Raw genomic sequence first — 15,295 nt, 5'->3', positions numbered from 1 at the left:
GGAGAATATACACTAGATTCATTTAAAAAATCAAAACAACCATTGTTAAAATATATGTTGGGCTTTATTTTAGATTTTAATTAAACATAAATAATAAACATTACACATTGTAAAGTTGAGGTTGCAGCACATCGAGGGAAAATCCGCGGTATTGTCCACTGTCACTGGGGAAATGTTGTCTAATGGCAAGTACCGCACAGGCAGGTATTACTCTCCGAACGCGGTGTCCGAGCCTCCCGTGAAGCCACCAAGTGAAGCAACGATAGGCCACCAGCCTGTACCACCTGTGAAAAAAAAAGATGCAAACTGTATTAAACTGACCAAACTTTCTTATCAATGTCGATTCAGGTAACACATGTCATTTTTCTTAGAAAAAAATTATATCTAGAAAATGCACTATATGGAACAAATTTACATGCGTTCGAATGATATGTAAATGTAATTTTATATGTGGGAGACGACCATGAAATAGTGGTGGCATTACTGACATCACAAACAGAGTATACTTACTCGTTACTCGGATTACGCGGACGAACAGTGCCGCGAAGTTCGTGCATAAGCACCATCATCATCCTCAACACGGTCCGTGAGAGGCAGGCTTCCCTGAACTCTGGCAGCTCGGTGATGCATTGCGGACTTTGCTCGCCTTCCTGCAGACTTTGCTCGCTTTCCGAAATGTAGGCCAAGCACCCGGAATTTTCACGGCAGCAGCAGTTCTCCTCCTCAGTTGGCATTAGCTCGCACCGATTGCACGTGCACCAGGTGGAGACGCCGTCCATGCGACATGGTCCAGGCTCTTCATCCGTTGACTGGTCCTCCCAACTGCTGTCCGAATCCCCATCGTTTTCGCGTGCTTGACTTTCCAGTAGTTCTTCCTCGGTGTACTCGGGCTCGTACATATACGGCATTATTGTGGCCATTGTGCGGTAAAGATAGTAAAATAATTTACAGAGATGGTACAGGTGTTCACACGGGCTACAAGCGGCGAAGGTAGCTGACCAGAGCACTGAAACGAGTCACAGAATACTCAAAGTAACACAGAGAGAGGAATGGAATCGAAAATCTGCTGCTGTGTGTTGTGAAACGGTCTGTTTATACTTATTGGGGAAAGAGGCGTCCTGCCATTTCCATGGCAACACGTCAATAGCTGAGGCGCAGCGATTGTTGACACGAGACGTGCTTGAAATGGGCAGTACGCGTCTGCTGATGTCAGGCTCAGGGGCGGGGGATTTGATTTAGTGCCGCAAAGGCAGGTGAGCCAGGTCGATGCGGCGGAATGATAGGATTATCACAAAATGGAGGCTGATTTCGAGTGCGATAATGGGCGAAAAGTCGGGTAAGGTCCATAGGAAAGTTTCCTACGATCTACCGATTTATGCTTACAAACACATGGCCGACCCGTAGGGACAATAAAAAAAAAGTCCCGGAACTATCCTTTAATGGAGATCAAACAAGGGTCAGGTGACATAATCCACTACATCAGTCGGTTTCGACAATTAGCAACCGATTCACAATGGCCCGAAATCACTCAAAAAACCCTGTTTCGTCGGGGACTACGAGAAGAGTACAAAGACGAATTGCTGCACATCCCGGAGCCAGAAACGTTGCCTGCATTGGTGGAACAAGTCTTACGCATTGACCACCGGTTAGCTGAACAACGGAGTGAACGTCGCAGATTTGACAGGTATCAACCGGTCCTTCCGGTACAGAACCCCGGACCAGCTGTCCCTACCGATATGGGTCCAGAACCCATGCAGTTGGGTGCCATCCGAGGCCCGTTGTCCGAGACCGAAAAGAAAAGAAGACGACAGCAAAGCCTGTGCTTGTATTGCGGTGGTTCAGGTCATTTTCTAGGCACCTGTCCGCTACGCCCTCTGAAGAAACAGGAAAACTAACAGGCCCGTTGTTTGAGGCAAAGGCAGCAGCGGGCCGCCTTTCTGAATCTGACCTTCCTCCTATGAACCCGGTACCGTTGTTGATCCTGAAAGTCGGTGTTGCCTGGCTAGGGAAGTGTATGAAAACCTGGGCCCTTCTGGATTGTGGAGCATCCGGCAACTACATCGATGCCTCGTTCGCGATTACCAATGGGATCCGTTTACATTACAAGGAACGACCAACAGTGGTCGAGGTGATCAATGGTTCTGCTTTGTCTTCTGGTCCAGTCTGCCAACAGTCCGATCCCTTGTGGCTCTCTGTGGAAGGGCATCTCGAACGGATTTCATTGGATGTCATCAAGTCTCCCTCTTTTCCGGTGGTGCTGGGCTTACCTTGGCTGTTATATCACAATCCTCAGGTCGACTGGACTGCTCGTTCCCTGGTGTTCTCTTCGACACGTTGTCCTCGGGACTGTGGACTTCACGAAACCTTTCCTGAAATTTTGGAGTCCCTCAATCCTGCTGACGTATCTGCCCGTTTATGTGCCACTCAGTTGGTACCTCAAGAATATGCTGGATACCACAAGGCGTTCTCCAAGCCTGAGGACATACCATTACCGCCCCACCGGCACTTTGATTGTTCCATTGACGTCCTGCCTGATGCGGTCATTCCCCATGGCAAGATCTATTCGTTGACTCAACTCGAGAAAGGCTTCCTACAGGAGTACATTACGGATTGCCTCAACAAGGGCTACATAGTGCCGTCCAAGTCCCCCGCAGGATTCCTGTTATTCTTCGTCAAGAAGAAAGAGGGCACTTTGCGCCCTTGTATCGACTATCGTCAACTAAATGAGATCACGAGGAAAGACAGGTACCCATTACCACTCATCCGGGACATCATCGAATCCCTGAAATCCGCACAAATCTTCACCAAGCTGGATCTAAGAGGGGCCTATCACCTGGTGCGGATTAAGAAGGGAGATGAGTGGAAGACGGCCTTTAAAACACCTTTTGGTCACTACGAGTACAGGGTGATGCCGTTTGGACTCTGCAACGCCCCGGCCGTCTTCCAGCGGTTCATGGACGATGTCTTTTCGGACCTTATTGGAATATCTGTATGGGTATACCTTGATGACATTCTGTTTTTTTCTGACACTCGTACTGCACACGTTGCGCATGTTCAGGAAGTTCTCTGTAGACTAACAGATAACGGCCTGTATGCCAAAGTAGAAAAATGCCAATTTCATAGGGAAAGCATGGAATTTCTGGGCTATGTGATCAGCAGCACAGGAGTGCAGATGGATCCCACAAAACTGCAAGCTATACGAGAATGGAAACCGCCACATGGCGTGAAGTCACTTCAAAGGTTCTTGGGCTTTGCCAACTTTTATCGACGCTTCATTCCACGCTTTTCTCAACTTGCCAACAGTCTAACCCGCCTGACCAGTACCAAGGTGCCGTTTCTCTGGGACACGCAGGCCGAGGAGGCATTTCTGGAATTGAAAAGATCCTTCATGTCGGCTCCTGTTCTTAGACATCCAGATGATGAAAAGCCGTTTGTGGTTGAAACAGACGCTTCGGACTACGCAATTGGTGCGGTCTTACTACAGCAAGATGCAATCACAGGAACAGAGCACCCGGTGGCTTACTACTCAAGGAAATTGTCAGTGAGCGAGAGAAACTATGCGGTGATAGAAAAGGAATTACTGGCGATAAAAGCAGCTCTCGAGGAGTGGCGACATCACTTGCTGGGTGGGAGGTACCCGGTGGTGGTTTGCACAGATCACCGTAATCTACAGTACCTGCGCTCTTTGCAATGCAGAACCTCCCGTCATGCTCGTTGGGCCTTTTTCTTTTCGCAGTTTGATTTCACCGTCACATACATTCCTTGTTCCCAGAATACTAAGGCTGATGCCCTGTCACGGTCTCTGGAAAACAACGTTGAAGGTGCCAAGGAACCGGAGCCTCTGATAGCGTCAAAACATTTTCTATCAATGGTGACTCCCCAGCTCCAACAGTTGAGAGAAGCCACACGAACGGATCCCTCAAAATCACAGATACTAAAACACGCTGACATCAGAGAACGTGACGGCTTGTTGTTCTTCAAGGATCGTCTGTACGTTCCCACCTTGGAGCTCCAGAAGATCGTTCTACAAAATTGCCATGATTCCGTCGTTTGTGGTCACCGTGGAGTCCGCACAACACAAGAACTGGTTGCACGGCAGTACTGGTGGCCTGGATGGGCCACACTGGTAAAGCACTACGTGGATTCCTGCCCTGTATGTGCCCAGACCAAGATTCCTCGCAAAAGGCCCATTGGTCTCCTGAAACCCACGCCTACGCCTCCGTACCCTTGGCATACCATCGCCACAGATTTCATCGTTGACCTGCCCCTATCTGGTGGTTTCACGTGTATAATGGTGGTGGTGGACTGTTTCACCAAGACTGCTCATTTCTTGCCCTTTCCTAAACTGCCCACTGCCTCCCAGATGGCACAACGTTTTCTACACGAGGTGTATCGTCTTCATGGTCTTCCGGAGAAGATCCTATCAGACCGGGGGTCTCAATACATCTCATCTTTTTGGGACCAACTGTGTCGGCATTTGGACATTCAGCAGGCCCTGAGTTCCGGCTATCATCCACAGACCAATGGGCAGACGGAACGCACCAATCAGACCCTTGAGCAATACCTACGTTGTTATGCCAATGCCACCCAAGACAACTGGTCGGAATGGTTGGACACCGCGGAAGCGGCTTACAACAATGCTGTTCATTCTGCTACCGGACTCAGCCCCTTTTTCTGCTCTACCGGTCTTCATCCCAGACTGCTGCCAGTTCGTCCTGCATCTTCCAGTGCCGTACCATCTGCAGATGCCCTGGTGTCCCTGATCCGCGATCAACATCGTCTGGCGGCCGGTACCTTGGCAGTGGCACAGGCACATATGAAGGAACAGGCTGACAAGAGACGGAGCCCTGAGCCTGTCCTTCATGTTGGGGACAGGGTATGGCTGTCCTCCAAGAATCTACCGGTACGCAATTTACCTGTGAAACTAGCTCCCCGCTTTTTTGGTCCCTTTCGCATCATTGGGCGTATTTCTTCTGTTGCCTTTCGTTTGTCTCTGCCTCGTTCTTGGAGGGTCCATCCTGTCTTTCACGTCTCCCTTTTGAAGCCCTATGTGCCCGATGTTATGGGTCGTACCTGTTCCCGTCCTGCCCCGGTTTTGGTTCGGGGGGTCCCTGAATTTGAGGTGCAGGAGATTTGTGATTCACGGATTTGGCAGGGTGCTCTGCAGCTCCTGGTTAGCTGGAAGGGTTATCCTGCTTGTGACCGCACTTGGGAACCGCGCTCCTTCGTGCATGCACCACGCCTGGTTCGGGACTTCTATCTCCGCTATCCTTGGAAACCAGGTGCTCTGGGGTTGTCCGGGAGGGGGTATGGTGTCACGCCGCACGCTCGCTCGCGGGCGCCACTTACCTGTCCTGGGGTCCCGGGTCCACCGCCGCAGCGGTCTCCTCCTTCATGGAGGCTGTACCCGCGGTGGCGTCTTTCCTCACGCCGACCCGCGGTCCGGATAGGCTCCGTGGACGCCGCCATCTTGCGAGGATCTGCGCATGCGCGGATCGTCAGTATTCGACGTCCCGCGCATGCGCAGTGTCGGAACATGCGTTCCGAGCCTCGCTTTGATCCCGGGCCTTAAAAGAGCACCTCATACACAGGGACAACGCGTCTCAACGCGGTTGTTACTGTGTATGCGTTGCTGGAGTCCTGGCGCTCGTGCCTCAGCCCTCCAGTTCCCTGCTCTGCCTTATCCTGCCTAGCCCTGCCTCTTCTCCTTGTCCTCTTCTTGCTCCTTGGTCCTTCTAACCCTTGCTTCCCTGTTCTGCTGGGTCCTTGCCTGCCTCCTGGTTTAGGGTAGGGGAGGTCCTGTCTGGGTTCCTAGATTAACTCTCTTCTACTAGGAAAGTGGGATTTCCCTGTCTGTCCTGCTTGTCCTTGCAGTCCTTTCTCCTTTGCCTGTCTTGTGCCCTGCCGGTACCTGTGCCTTGCTGCCTTCTTGTATGTTCCTGAGTTCAGCTTCCGCTATCATCGGTGTCTTCATCAAGCCTTCTCAGCCAGTGGAAACACTGTCCCGACGTCACGCAAATACTGAGAAGTGCCACCCGTGCTGTTGGGAGTTGGTCCAGTGCCATCCTGTCATATATCGTCAGGAGGGGATTGGGCTAATTTCTCGCGCTACCCATTCATCGGCAATAGATACACCGACATACTGGCAACCTCAACTCCACGGTCTACAGGAAGAAAAGGTAACCAGCGATCTTGTGAAGACTCGTTTAACAAGGTCTCCCTTGCCCCGCCTCTTCAGCACATAACTGACCCGGAATGTTCCTAAGCTGTAAATGATCAGATCACTCTGCTCACCCTTTCTGTCCCACCTTTGCTTTGGTGGAGCTACATAGCGTTTACATATCATAGCTAGCGCTTTTCCAAATGAACAATAAAGAAATAAATATGTGTGCCCGTTACTTTGTATCTTTCAAGTTTCACCCTTTTCTTCTTTGAGGAATGTTCCCCCTGTATCACGTGCTTCTCGCTCTCGAGGCATCTGTGATATGTTCCCTCTCCCTTAACGTCTCCCTCCCATGTCAACTGTTCTGCCACCTCTCGTGTGTTGTTTGTTTTTGCTTTCCCAGCATGACCAATACGACTTTTCTTTCCAGTGCCACCTGTTTGCTTGGAGCTGCAGCATTTGCTCCTTCACATACTAGACATTTTCCCAAAACAATCATATTTTAGACACCTCCCAGGATAAATTACTGACAATTTGAATAACTTTAAATCACATTGAAATTATGATCAGCATCACTACCAACTAAACACACAAAAAACTCTGCTGTGTCAACAAGGTATACTTACCATCAAAGTCCACATCTCCTACTAGTTTGGTATTTCCTGTTGTGGGGTCTTCAATATGATTAATACCCACATCAATTACGACAACGCCGTCTTTTACCATATCAGCTGTAATTAATTTCGGGATACCTAAAAAAGCAGAAATCATTATGTATAAAGCAAACGTATATAGAAACATGTATTTCACCACAAACAGGTGACAGTGTTAATTATAGCTTGTTTAATAATTGCCAGAGAAAACAGAGTTCACATAACAAATTTGGAAGTCCAACAATGTTAACTTTCATGGCAATACAACACAATAATCTGCAGCATGTCCTTGTCTAAAGCAACCAACCCTGCATTTGCATGAATCAAGGTCTTCTATGAGGTTCTGTGGTGCTGACTACAGGCCTCATAAACACCTCATTCCGGCTTGAAAAGATGATACAGCTCTGGAAGATGCATTCTGTTGCTTCAGAGAGCAGCCTCCCGCTTGTCTGTTATCAATGTCTTTTGCACCTACTGCATCTCTCTAGAGTCTCTGGTAGTATTCCTCCTGCATTGTCTCATCTTGGAGGCACTCTTGAGGGTCTCGCTGACATTTTCTCAGACACATAGCCCTCTTGGTAGTTCCATGTACGCATGCTGATTCCTCCTCTGTACGGTTTATTTGTGCCAACATCTGCCCTGCATTTCTAACCAATTCCAGGGCCGACCTAGTACTGCCACCTCCTGAAGTCAGCGCCCAGTTCGCAGTGTCAGCAACAATTGTACATGTGGCATCAAAGTAACATTTGGTGCGACAGTTGTTTTCTGTTTCTACGATCCATCGATTGTGTCATATCCTCACACAATATACCTTTATAAAAATGAATGAGTCCAACATCAATATATAAGCAGAACAATAAAATCAACTGATTGTTTAAGTCGACAATATTTAGGCCTATTAACTAATGTACAGAGTATTTAAATACTATAAAATCTCTATGTTAATGTTAATGTTAAAAGATATTTGTACCGCACACTATCACCAACGGAGTGGTCCCCTGGCGCTCTGGCGGATCTGCAAAGGAAAAGGGGGTGGGGGCCTGAAGTTAGTGGGAACAAGCGGGATAAGTGCAAGAGAGCAGTGATGTGCTGTTGTCAGCTTCAGTTTGGGTAACACTGTTCGCTGAGCTTGCGGGTGCTTTCCGGTCGGTAGCCATCTTGTGCTGCTGTGCGAAGTTATGTGTGGTTTGTTTTGTTGCGTGTAGTGAAGTTTGTGCGGTTGGTTGTGCTTAAGGTTTGTGGTTGTGTTTGGTTAAAGTATGTAGAGGGGTGAAATTGTTAGTGGGTTGGTAATTGGCCTCGCTATCTAGAGGTGATAAGTGCTAAATTTCCACATTCTTTCCAGGTGTGGCTTGTGAATATCTCTGCATTTCTATCTAGATCCGGCACTGGCTAATATTCACAAGCCTGTCTATATATGACGCACGGCAATATTCACTATTATATCCCGATGTGGCACTGACCTACCTTCAAAACCTGTCTAGATGCAAATCAAGCTAGGATTCACAATTCTATCTAAATATGGGATTGTTAATATTCCGAATGCATTCTAGATGTGGCAATGGCTAATATTCGCTATTTTATCTAGATGTGGCACTGGCCAACATTTATAATCCTGTCTAGATGTGTCACATGTTAATGTTCTCAATTCTATCTGAGTGTGGCACTTGCTAACATTCACAATTCTATCTAAGTATGGAACTTGCTAACTTTCACAATCCTATCTAGTTGCGACACAGGCTAAGGTTCAAAATTCTAACTAAATGTGGTACTTGCTATCATTCACAATTCTGTCTGGGTCTGGCGTAGGCTAATTTTCATGATCCTATCTAAATGTAGTGTTAGGCAGAATCCTGTGCAGTTCCCTTAGGGAGCACTACACAAGATTAGGACTAAAGGTGAGAGCAATACCCTTTGGTATCAGTCTGTAGCACAAAGATTTAGTTGGTAGCTGTGGCTGAGCAGTCAGACTTATCTCAAGAGGGAGATGAGCAGTATTCAGGGTTTACACAATAGGCCTACAGCACTATGGCACAAGGAAACACTGACCAAAGCTTTGTATTAAAAAGTAGATATATATATATATTATTTTATAAACTTCTAATAAAACCCATGTATCACAGTCATCAAGCAAGTTAAATTAAGTCAAAGGAAAAATATACACACTCCCAATTTAAATTGTAGACCAAGTGAACCAGAGTGAAAACTGAGCAAAACGGCACAGTGACAACTACACACAAGGGATCCACTAACAATTCCTCACAAGGGAGGGAAAGCACAAGTTATCTAGAAATAGGTTCTTATACACCCTAGCAACACTTCCCATCAGTTTGTGAACCAGTTCAGTAAGACAGTGCATCAGTATAGGCAATACTTAAAATGAAAACTGAGCAAAATGGCATTTCACAATGATTAGAAAAGGGAAGGAAGGGGTGGTTGTAAGAAATAGGTGCACCAACACAGTTCTCAGTGAGAATCAATCTAAAGAAAGCAGATCTAACAAATGTGACCAGAGTCAGTAGGGCTGTGCCAGAGTCAGTGGTACAGGGCAAGGGCCCAGGAGCAAAATGTTCTTGTAGCTGCAGTCAAGTCTTTGGTTAACGAATTTGAAAAGGTGGTTGCAGAAGTTGAAAAAGACAATGTTAAGAGAGAGGGGCGGCCAACCCAACCGGTAGGTAAAGGATTTAAAACACCTTTAGTGCTACCGCGAAGAAAGGGCGACCTGGCGGAACAATGTACCTTTAAATGAAGAAGTGGCTCCTGCGGTGGCGGTTGTTCCTGGTAGTTCCTGCAGTTCGGGTGATCCAGCAGAGGAAGAGAGGCTCTCGTCGTGGAGGAAGGTTCGAGTTACTGCACTACCCAGGGATGAAACCAGCCGCGGTGCTGCCCGACGAATAAAAGGTACGCTCCTTTAAATTGCGGTCCGGGTGGACTGGTGCCTGGCTATCCGGCCTCTGTGTACAGGGTACGGGAGATTCAACCAAGGCAGGTCTGGGAATGTGATTGGCAAACTGGTTGGCCCCACCAGCTCAAGGGAAGAAGGCTCTTGCAGATGAAGATCTCCTCTCGTTGTGTGGAGAAAAGTGGTGAGACGCTGCAGCAGGGCTTCACCGGTGGTTCAGTCATTGCAGATGTCTTTGGCTTCTTTCCTCTAAGTTCCAGTGGCAACATCTTACACTTCCAGTCCTCAGGACTCTGCTTTTATGCAAAAAGATCCCCATTCATACAGCCTAGCTGTCACTCACACAGTGGAGTGGTCATCTTGGCGGGAGACCGTCCAGCCTATCAGGATAGAGGGCGACATGGCTTGTGAAGGCAACCCTGTCCAGGGGTCCTACTCCCCCTCCCACACCATGGACCAACCCCAGACTCAGTGGCGCCGAAAGGAGGGCTTCTCGGCAGAAGCACGCCAAAAGGACGAACAAAGGATCCCCGACCTGGGTTAGGAGTTTAGAGAAAGACACGAGAAAGAAGTTATATTAAAGTTCTGGCAAATAAAACCTACCGGAGCAAAGTTAATATTAAAATGCACCGGCGGTATGTTAGAGGCTGTCAGAAAAGGTGGTAGCCTCGAACAATGGGAAAATCCGATAGGGAAATATTCGTAGTTGAATATTTATGGTGGTAACCACTGCCACCAGCCAGAAACTTTTGAGAGAGGAGACTGTACGGTACCCTCTCGAAAATGAACAAAGGGGAAAAACTATTAACCCCTTCCAGTACCTCCATAGTAAGATGGGTTGTACTGGTTTAGTTCATAGGATTTGACCAGTAAAGTCAATGGGGACTTTACATGCCCTGGGAGACAGTAGTCAGTCCCAGGGTATGGAGTCTATGTTTGGGGGTCACTACAACACCCCTGTGTCACTGCACTGAGGGTGCTGTGTAACACATGTGAATAAAGATGGTTCCTATGGGGTTGAGAAAGATCCCATAGGTATTAAACACAAAAATAGCCTAGAACACACATAGCAAAAATGCCTAAGAGTGGGAAAAAGAGTCTCATTCTTAGCAGGTAAAAAGAAACAAACCCTTCAAATCCAGCAAAGCTGCTGGGGGACTCTATAGGTAAGGGAAATAAGCCATAGAATGAGAATTCTCCCTAACACTCGCCCCCCTCCCCCCCAGACTAAGGGACAGGAGGATCTAATCCACTCCTGGATGAGTCTCTTACCTCTTATCGGTTATAAACATCCTAGAGAGACCATCAGCATTTTGGTGGTGACATCCTGACCTGTGCTCAATGGTAAAATCAAAGCCTTGGAGGCAGATTGACCATTTTAGCAGTTTTGAGTTTTCCCCTTTAATTTGCATCAACCATCTCAAGGGTTGGTGGTCTGTTTGAATGATGAAAGTATATCCTTACAAGTATGGTCTAAACTTCTTTAAAGCCCACACAATGGCAAAACATTCTCTCTCAATAGTTGCCCACCTTGTTTCAGGTTCCTTCAGTTTACGAGTGATGAAGCGAATGGGGTGCTCCCTACATTTCTCATCCAGTTGACTGAGTACTGCACCTATACCTATATTGGAAGCATCTGTTTGTACAATTAAGTGTTGGTGGTAGTCAGGAGCTCTGAGAACTAGAGCTTGACAAAGGGCTTTCTTCAGGCTTTCAAAGGCCTGATTGCACTCCTCATTCCATTTGATCTTTTTAGGGAACTTAGGAGAAGAGATTACATTCATTGGTGAAGCTATGGATCCATAGTTCTCAATGAAATTCCTGTAATACCCAGTGAGGCCTAGGAAGTCTCTCACCTGGGTTTGAGTAGAAGGGGTTGTCCAATTTTGCATAGCTTCAATCTTGCTGAGCAAAGGCCTTATTTCACCACCTCCTACTGTCATATATCGCCCATGGAAAGTATGGAGCAGATGGGCGCTATGGAAGAAGGACTAGACTCTGAGTCACTGCAAGGTGTACTGCCTACAAGTACCTGAAAATGGAGAACACCTGTGCGTTGCAACTTTCTTGCTGCCTACAAGAGTACACCACGTTTGTGCTTTGCCTCCAGTTGTTTCTCTGTGTTCCCCGTGCCTTCCCTCCCTGTTCGTCTGCCCGTGTCTTTCCGTTACCGCTGTTCGCGGTTTCCTCCTCCCGTTTATTTCCGCTTACCTGTTTGTTTTCTGCTTCCGCTGTTTACCCGCACTCTGCGCTGCCTTCTTGTACTCACTCCTGCTTCAGCGTCTCATCTGCCATCGGACGCTCTCTGCTGGGAACTCTTCGTCGTCCAAGTTCTTTGGAGTACTGTACTGTTTGTGCTGTTCCGCACTGGACCGTTATTTCCTTATCCGCTAAGAACACTTACCAGTGCATGCTGGTTATTGAAGTACGGATACACGCCGACAACTTCCTGCCAACTACAGCTACACAATCTTCCAGGGTTTTTCGGCAAGGCTTTTCCCTGGTTTGGCGTGGGCTCCCCGGAGTCCCCGCTGCCGGGCTACATGCTTATAGGCAGAGTGGCCTCCGGGGGAGCTCGCTCCTATTTCATCAAACAGAAGAATAAGATCGTCAGGACAAAGACAAGGACAGCCTGGAGGGAAAAGCCGGAAAGTTCATCAGAAGAATCCGTAAAGACCCACACAGAATCATCAGGTGAGGAGTGGGCTAGTGGTAAGGAAAGTGTGAGTGATAAACCTACAGAATCTGAGACCTACCTCATGCCCAAGGTAGACCACTTTACTCTGACCAATTTGACATTTGCTTGACTTTATGGTCAGATGGGCTTGCTCAAGAGCCTGCAAAATATATCATAGGTGGTCAACATGTTCTTTCCAAGTAGGGCTGAACACTGCAATGTCATCCAAGTATGCCATACAGAAGTCCTCCATCCCATTCAGAACCTGATTAACAATCCTTTGGAATGTAGCAGGTGCATTCTTTAATCCAAAAGGCATAAACTTAAATTGGCATAAGCCAACTGGGGTAGATAATGCAGTTTTCTCCTTGGCATGGTCAGTCAGGGCTATTTGGCAATAGCCTGACGTGAGATCAAATGTGCTGAGGAACTTGGCTGAACCAAGTCTATCCACCAGCTCATCTGTCCTTGGCAAAGGATGGGCATCAGTCTTAGTGACTGCATTTAGAGCTCTATAGTTCACACAGAATCTCAACTCCTTGGATCCTGCCTTTGGTACTAATACAACTGGGCTAGACCATGGACTAGTAGAGGGCTCTATTACCCCGAGATCAAGCATCTTGTTGACCTCTCCTTTGATGTGGGTTCTTACATTTTCTGACATCCCGTAGCCCCTGCTTTTGACAGGTAAACAGTCACAAGTTTGGATATCATGCTGGCCCCAAGGGGTCAAGCCTGGTGCTAGAGAAAACAGGGAGGCAAATTGATTCAATAAAACTTTGCACTCCTCCTGTTGCTCAGGTGTCAGATTAGAAGAGAGATTAACTCCTTCTATTTTCTCATCTAAAGGTTTGCCTCTCAGGAGGTCAGGTAGAGGTTCACTCTCCTCCTTCTCTTGAGCTGAAGCTAGAAGCAGAGCTCCCAGTTCTGGTCTCGAGACATAAGTTTTTAGATGGTTGATGTGAAAGACTCTAGGAGCCTCCTCAGGATTGCCTAAGTCCCCCAGATAGTTCACCTCTCCAAGTTTTCCCACAACCTTGAAGGGTCCCATCCATTTGTCCTGCAAGGCCCTCTGCCTTGTTGGGACCGTAACAAGAACTAGCTGGTATTGAGCAAACTCGACCATGTTGGCTGTCATGATCTCTGCTTCCAAAAGGTCAGGGTTTTCCCAACTCCCTTGGAAGCAGATCCATAACCCAGGTTCCGAGTGCCAACCAGTCCCAATTGGGACCTTTTGGACCCAGTCCTGGCGCCAGTGGCACCAGGCTCATAAATATGCCCAGTCCCAGCGCTGGAAGCGCCGGGCTCATAATGCTTGGGTGGACTTACCTTCAGCAGACCATGCTGCTTACTTGCCTGCCAGTTGAGCCTCTGATCCTCTTCTGTTTGGAACTACTTTTCCTGTTGGGTGGGGCTGGAGCCACTCCCTAGATTCAGAACACTGGAACTCTTCTGGAAGGCAGGAACTCTTTTCTTACCAGGAACTCTTTTCTTACTTAGGCATGGCTGTGGAAGGAGACACCTAAGCACTACAGGAGGCTATTTAAACCACACCCGGTGGATGAATCTTGCTTTGCGTTATTCTGCAACCTCTGCAGCAGAACGCTCATCGTGTCTTCTGCATCCGGTCCTGGGCCTAAGGAAAAAGGCTTACCATCCTGAATCCAGTCTTCAGCAACACCTATAAAGACAAGAAAGAACAGGTTAGCATTCCGGCATCTGAAAGGCAAAGGCTTACCATCCTGAATCCAGTCTTCAGCAACACCTATAAAGACAAGAAAGAACAGGTTAGCATTCCGGCATCTGAAAGGCAAAGGCTTACCTACTCTTCGTGCGCTCCGGAGGTCTTCACACTGCATTCCGGCATCTGAAAGACAAAAGTTTACCAACTCTTCGCACACTCCGGAGGCCTTCGGCGCTGCATCCCGCATCTGAAAGACAAAACAAGGTGCGTTTAAAGACATTGGGGAACTTTAATACTCACGTGCCATTACTCCTTTCCACATCTAATCCAGTGGGTATTCCGGCACCCTGCAGCCGCTCCGAACTCGTACCTGCAAAATAAAAAGACAGTTAGAGCGCATAGTGAAGCAGGCAACAAGCGCTTACTTACGTGCTTCCAGGCGCTTCTATTCATCACACGGGCTCCATCTTCAACTCACTTCAGCCCGTCATCCGCCATCGCCGGAACCCTGCAAAACAAGAGACATCATTACTAAAGACTTTAAAGACATTTGAATGACTCGAAACTTACCGTTCGTGCAGTAAACGACGGACAGCAGTCCTCTGAAGTCAAGAGGCCTGCGCTACCTATCCAGTGAAGAAACTGGTTACAGCACCCTGCCCCGAGGCAGATGGAGAGCTCGGCATTCACTTACCTAAGGTGAGAGCGTTAACCTTTGGGGGTCTACAGGAGAGGAGAAGAGGAAAGAGATAGGGACACCCCAATAACCCCAGTTCATTAACCCCATATTTTCTATCTGCAGACATCTTACTCTACACGTCAGGCATACAGTGCACAGAGGTCCAGCCCAAAGAGCCAACCGGGTGCTACACATCACCTTTGAAGATACGGTAGTCGCCCAGTCAAGACCGGCGCCTCTGCGAGAATCAGGTGAGCGTTACAGAACGCAAAGCATACCGCAAAACTCTCGCCCAGGCGCTATGGAAACCTCGGATACTGACCCCCTAGCCCGGTTACTTGGGGAACTAAGGGCAGAAGTGCATGCAGCTCGTCAGGAAACGAATGCTCTAAGAAGGGAACTAATTATTTCCAAGGAGAGAACAGACAATCTTGCTAGACAAGTGCTACAGTCACAAGCCGGACAGACCCCGTTACCCGCATCAGGGGCAAATCTTCCTTCAACATCCTCTATGAATCCAGTGCAGATCAACCTAAC

At 47.9% G+C, this 15,295-nt stretch overlaps 1 protein-coding gene across 1 annotated transcript in view; it reads right to left on the bottom strand.

The window, feature by feature from the left end:
* Window positions 1–15,295, bottom strand: part of MTHFD2L (methylenetetrahydrofolate dehydrogenase (NADP+ dependent) 2 like) — an 817,160-nt gene that overhangs the window by 64,621 nt on the left and 737,244 nt on the right. The window contains exon 7 of the mRNA XM_069630620.1: window positions 6,790–6,915. Coding sequence (XP_069486721.1) covers window positions 6,790–6,915 — 126 coding nt within the window. The remainder of the gene's footprint in view (window positions 1–6,789; window positions 6,916–15,295) is intronic.

Source organism: Ambystoma mexicanum, chromosome 6q, assembly GCF_040938575.1.
Source record: "Ambystoma mexicanum isolate Mex_15411 chromosome 6q, UKY_AmexF1_1, whole genome shotgun sequence".
Lineage (NCBI taxonomy): Eukaryota > Metazoa > Chordata > Amphibia > Caudata > Ambystomatidae > Ambystoma > Ambystoma mexicanum.
The sequence above is the reverse complement of the archived record's forward strand: the minus strand, read 5'-3'. Positions and strand labels throughout refer to the sequence as shown.